General features: G+C 38.8%; 1 protein-coding gene across 1 annotated transcript; it reads right to left on the bottom strand.

Annotated features, from left to right (window-relative positions):
- Positions 507-2,818, bottom strand: LOC107641187. Its single transcript, XM_016344692.1, has 2 exons — positions 2,605-2,818; positions 507-952 (listed from the first exon to the last, which is right to left on the bottom strand). Exons 1-2 carry the CDS (start codon positions 2,816-2,818, stop codon positions 507-509), a joined length of 660 nt encoding a protein of 219 aa, XP_016200178.1.

Genomic DNA, 4,023 nt, shown 5'->3' with positions numbered 1-4,023 from the left:
AATATTGGAACTCGTTCACCCGAGAAACCGACAAGGTCTCCTCTTGTTGATTGGAGGATGTTGTCGCTGAGCTTCATTTTTTGGAATGTTGAGTAGAATAGAATGCCGGTGCTGCTTCCGGGATCCAGGAGTACTTTCCTTACCAACAGATCCCCCAATTGTAGAGCGATGATGACAGGATCATCTAGGTTATGTATGCTTGAATCAAAGTCGGCGTGTGTGAATGTCACTCGCAGAAGCTAGGTTGCGACGCTGGCTTCGTGCTGAGGGCCACCCACCGAGCATATAGCCCGGAATGATCTCTTCTTGGCCGAGCTTGAGGGTCCTCCACTGGCGTATCCCCCTGAAATACAATTGATTATACGTCGGGGCTTTTTATATTGGCTTGAGGATGACTTTTCTTTTCCTCGGTGTTGTTGTTATGACCAATCATCGTTGCTGGAAGGTGTGGTACGTTTTTGAATGTGACCTCCAATGTACTTGTCAAGATGGCCTTGCCGAGCTAATCATTCCAAGAGATCTTTTGCCACCACACAGTCATCAGTGGTGTGGCCATGCTTCTGGTGGAAAGCACAATATTTAGATTTGTCTACATTCCTAGTTTCCTGGTAAGTGCCGGCCTTCCTTGGTGGCTTGATGATTTTTGAATTCAGAATTTCTTTGATTATATCCTCTCGCTTAGTGTTGAACTGTGCATAAGAATCAAAACGAGGTTTTAGTTTAAAACCTTTCTTACTACTCGGAGCTTTATCCTCGTCTCTGTAATTTGCTCTGTCAGACTTTCGAGCTTGTCTGAGTTCTTCGATATTGATTTGGCCTTTGGCTTTCTCACGGAATTCGGCAAGGGTCTTTGGTTTGGCCACCGCAATTGTTTCTTGGAACTTCCCAGGTCGGAGGCCGCTTTTGATTGCATGCAGATGGACCTCGGGATGGAGGTCAGGTATGCTGATGGCTGATGATTAGACTTTTGTGTGGTCTAGAATTCACAATTGAAGTCTCGTTGTAAAGTATAGCTTCTAAACCAACAATAATCCTTTCATACAAAAATTTGGCTGTCACAAGTAACAAACCCCTAAATTTATAAACCGAAGTATTGAACCTCGGGTCGTTCTCCCTAGGAATTGCAAACAAGTGTTCTTGTTATTGGTTATGAGTTGTATATTTTGGGATTTTGGATAAGAAACATGAAAAGTAAATGGAAATGAAATTCAAATAACAAAAGGTCTTGGCAAGGTTTGGTGGTCAAGAATCTCTATCCCTATCACTAACCACAACATGAAAATTGGCAAGGATCAACTCCATTAAGTCATCCTCTAACTAATAAAGGAAAGTCAAATGAGCTATGTCAATCCAAGTCCATAAGTCTTAGTTCTCCACCAATTTAATTAGTGAGATCTAGAGTTAATGGCTCTCAATCGTCAATCACTTGGACATTAGCAACTCAAGAGTTCCTAAGTTACCTTCCCATGCCAAGAACAATAAAATCTACTCTAAAATCTAACCAAGCATTTCATCAAACACTTGAAAGGCATAAAAGAAAAGCATAGTAAATTGCAAGAATTAAAGGAATCTACAACTACAAAAGTAAGAGATTAACAATAGAAAGACAAAATAATAGAAAGGTAAACTCATAACTAAAAGAGAGAGATCTAACTAGAATAGCAAGAGATCAACAATAGAAAAGGAAAATAATCATGAAACAACAAAGAACTTACCAATTGCATTGAAGAAGAAATGTAGAGCTACAAAAGAAAGTTCATAAACTACAACTAACAATACAAAGGAATTATAAGATAAGAAGAATTCTACAACTACAAAAGAACAATTAGGTAAGAGAAAGGAAAATTAGAAGAGGAGAAGAAGTAGATCTAGATCTAAACCTAATCCTAACTCTAGAGAGAAGTGAGAGCTTCTCTCTCTAGAAATTAACTCTCCCTCCAAAAATTAAACTAAAATAAAATAATGTGTGAAAGTATGTTAATTCTCCTTCAATCATTGGCTTAAATAGCATCAGAAATGAGTTGGATTGGGTCCACAAGGCTTTAGAATTCGTTGGCCATGAGTTGCGTTAAGTAAATCATGTGCACCCATTGGCGTGTACGAGTACCATGCGTGTGCGCGCCCCTATTCGTGATGTAATTATGGCAAATTTTATATCGTTTTGAAGCCTCAGATGTTAGCTTTCCAACGAAACTAGAACTGCATCATTTGGACCTCTGTAGCTCAAGTTATGGTCGATTAAGTGCGAAGAGGTCGGCTTGACAGCTTTTGCGATTCCTTCATTTCTTCATGAGTTCTCCATTTTTACATGCTTTTCTTTCATTCCCTTGATCTAGTCTTTGCCTCCTAAATCTGAAATCACTTAACAAACATATCAAGGCATATAATGGAATCAAAGGTAAATCAATATTAAACAATTAAGGGCCTAAAAATCATGTTTTCACTCTTAAGCACATTTAAAGGAGAATTTACAAAACCATGCTATTTCATTGGATAAATGTGGGTAAAGATGATAAAACCCTCTAAATTCAACATAAGATAAACCCTACAAATGGGGTTTATTAATGGCGACTTTGGTGAAGCGAGTCATATAGTCCTTCAAACTTTCATTTTGCCTCTGCTTAATAGTGTTCAGATAATTCGAGTCATGCAGATAAATTGCGGATCCAGCGAAGTGTTCTTCAAATAGCTTGGCCAGCTGCTGAAATCGTGAGATAGAACCTGCAAACAAAGCAGAAAGCCAATCAAGTGCAGGACCGTCTAAATAATTCGAAAAACAACGGCATAAAACAGTATCTGATACACCGTTAACGATCATTATTGATCGAAATTTCTTGAGGAACTTCTTCGGATCTCCGAGCCCATCATAAGGTGTGAGTGTCAATGGCAGGGTGAATCTTCGTGGAAGTTTGAAGTTTATCACTTCTAGTGTGAAGGGTCCCACAAGTTCGTCGGGCTATTCATTTTCATCTTCAGGTTGGGCTTCTTCAACTCGGATGGTCTCCGAAACATGGGAAGGATCAGAATGATGTTCGTTGTCTTCTGGTTGTTGCCGATGAATGTTGTTATTCTCGATACGGGCGTTGTTCATATCGGCGATTTGGGCAGCCATTCTTTGATTCTCCTCTGCCATACGCTGATTAGCTTGTTGCAGCTCGGTTACCATCCGCAGAAGTTCGGATGGGGAAGGAGGTAGTACGTCAGTCATGAGTGTAAGTGAAGGTAGCAGGACCAAAAGAAAAGACTTATTTCTTCGGCCCCACAGTGGGCGCCAATTGTTCTTGCTTGCGAAATAGATCGGCCCCTGATGATGGATGATTGTCGAGCTATCACCTCGGTGACTGAACGTCCAATCCTTGAACCCGAGCTTTCTTCTCAACGTGACGTAAGAGTGCGAGCAAATAAGAGAGGGGGAGGGGGGAGTGTACCTGCAAAGGCACTCCAAAGTTATCTTGTATTGTTTGAACTTAATGAAGAAAATACTTTACCTTGCTTTATATAGTGGGTTTCTCATCCGTTATGCTTTTGGCGTTAACGTCGATTTTGATATGATGAGTAACGTAAGCGATTGTTGTGCTGTTTGAACGTCGATTATGATAGAACATTAACCCGACCGAGTTATTGCTCCTGAGTGCCGAGCTATAACGGGTAATGCTCGGCTAAGACGGAAATATTTATTGTTTGATTTATAGGTCATAAATGCCGAATTATAACGGACAATACCAAATTATAATTCGTATTGATAGCTTCCATATCAGTTACTAATTCCAATCATAAAATATATACATGGTTGAAATAACCGTAAAACTGCTGGCATACTTGGAATTTTTTCATACCAACATCTATAAGATGGTATAAATTAGTAAGATGAAATGGACTTTTTTTATTTATTTATTGTCTTCTTATATCTATTATTCTCAAATACGTTGAACTAATTTTTTGTAATTTTTTTATAGAATTAAAAATAAGATTGTTATATGGAAAATATTTGAGATATTTTTATAATCATTTTTAACATATTGA

This window comes from Arachis ipaensis, chromosome B05 (genome assembly GCF_000816755.2).
Source record: "Arachis ipaensis cultivar K30076 chromosome B05, Araip1.1, whole genome shotgun sequence".
Classification (NCBI taxonomy): Eukaryota; Viridiplantae; Streptophyta; class Magnoliopsida; order Fabales; family Fabaceae; genus Arachis; species Arachis ipaensis.
The sequence above is the reverse complement of the archived record's forward strand: the minus strand, read 5'-3'. Positions and strand labels throughout refer to the sequence as shown.

Coding starts and splice junctions, on each gene's coding strand:
- LOC107641187 (XM_016344692.1), bottom strand. CDS start 2,818: ATGATCGTTAACGGTGTATCAGATACTGTTTTATGCCGTTGTTTTTCG. Junction 953..2,604: donor TAAGCAGAGGCAAAATGAAA/GTTTGAAGGACT, acceptor TCTAATCATCAG/CCATCAGCATACCTGACCTC.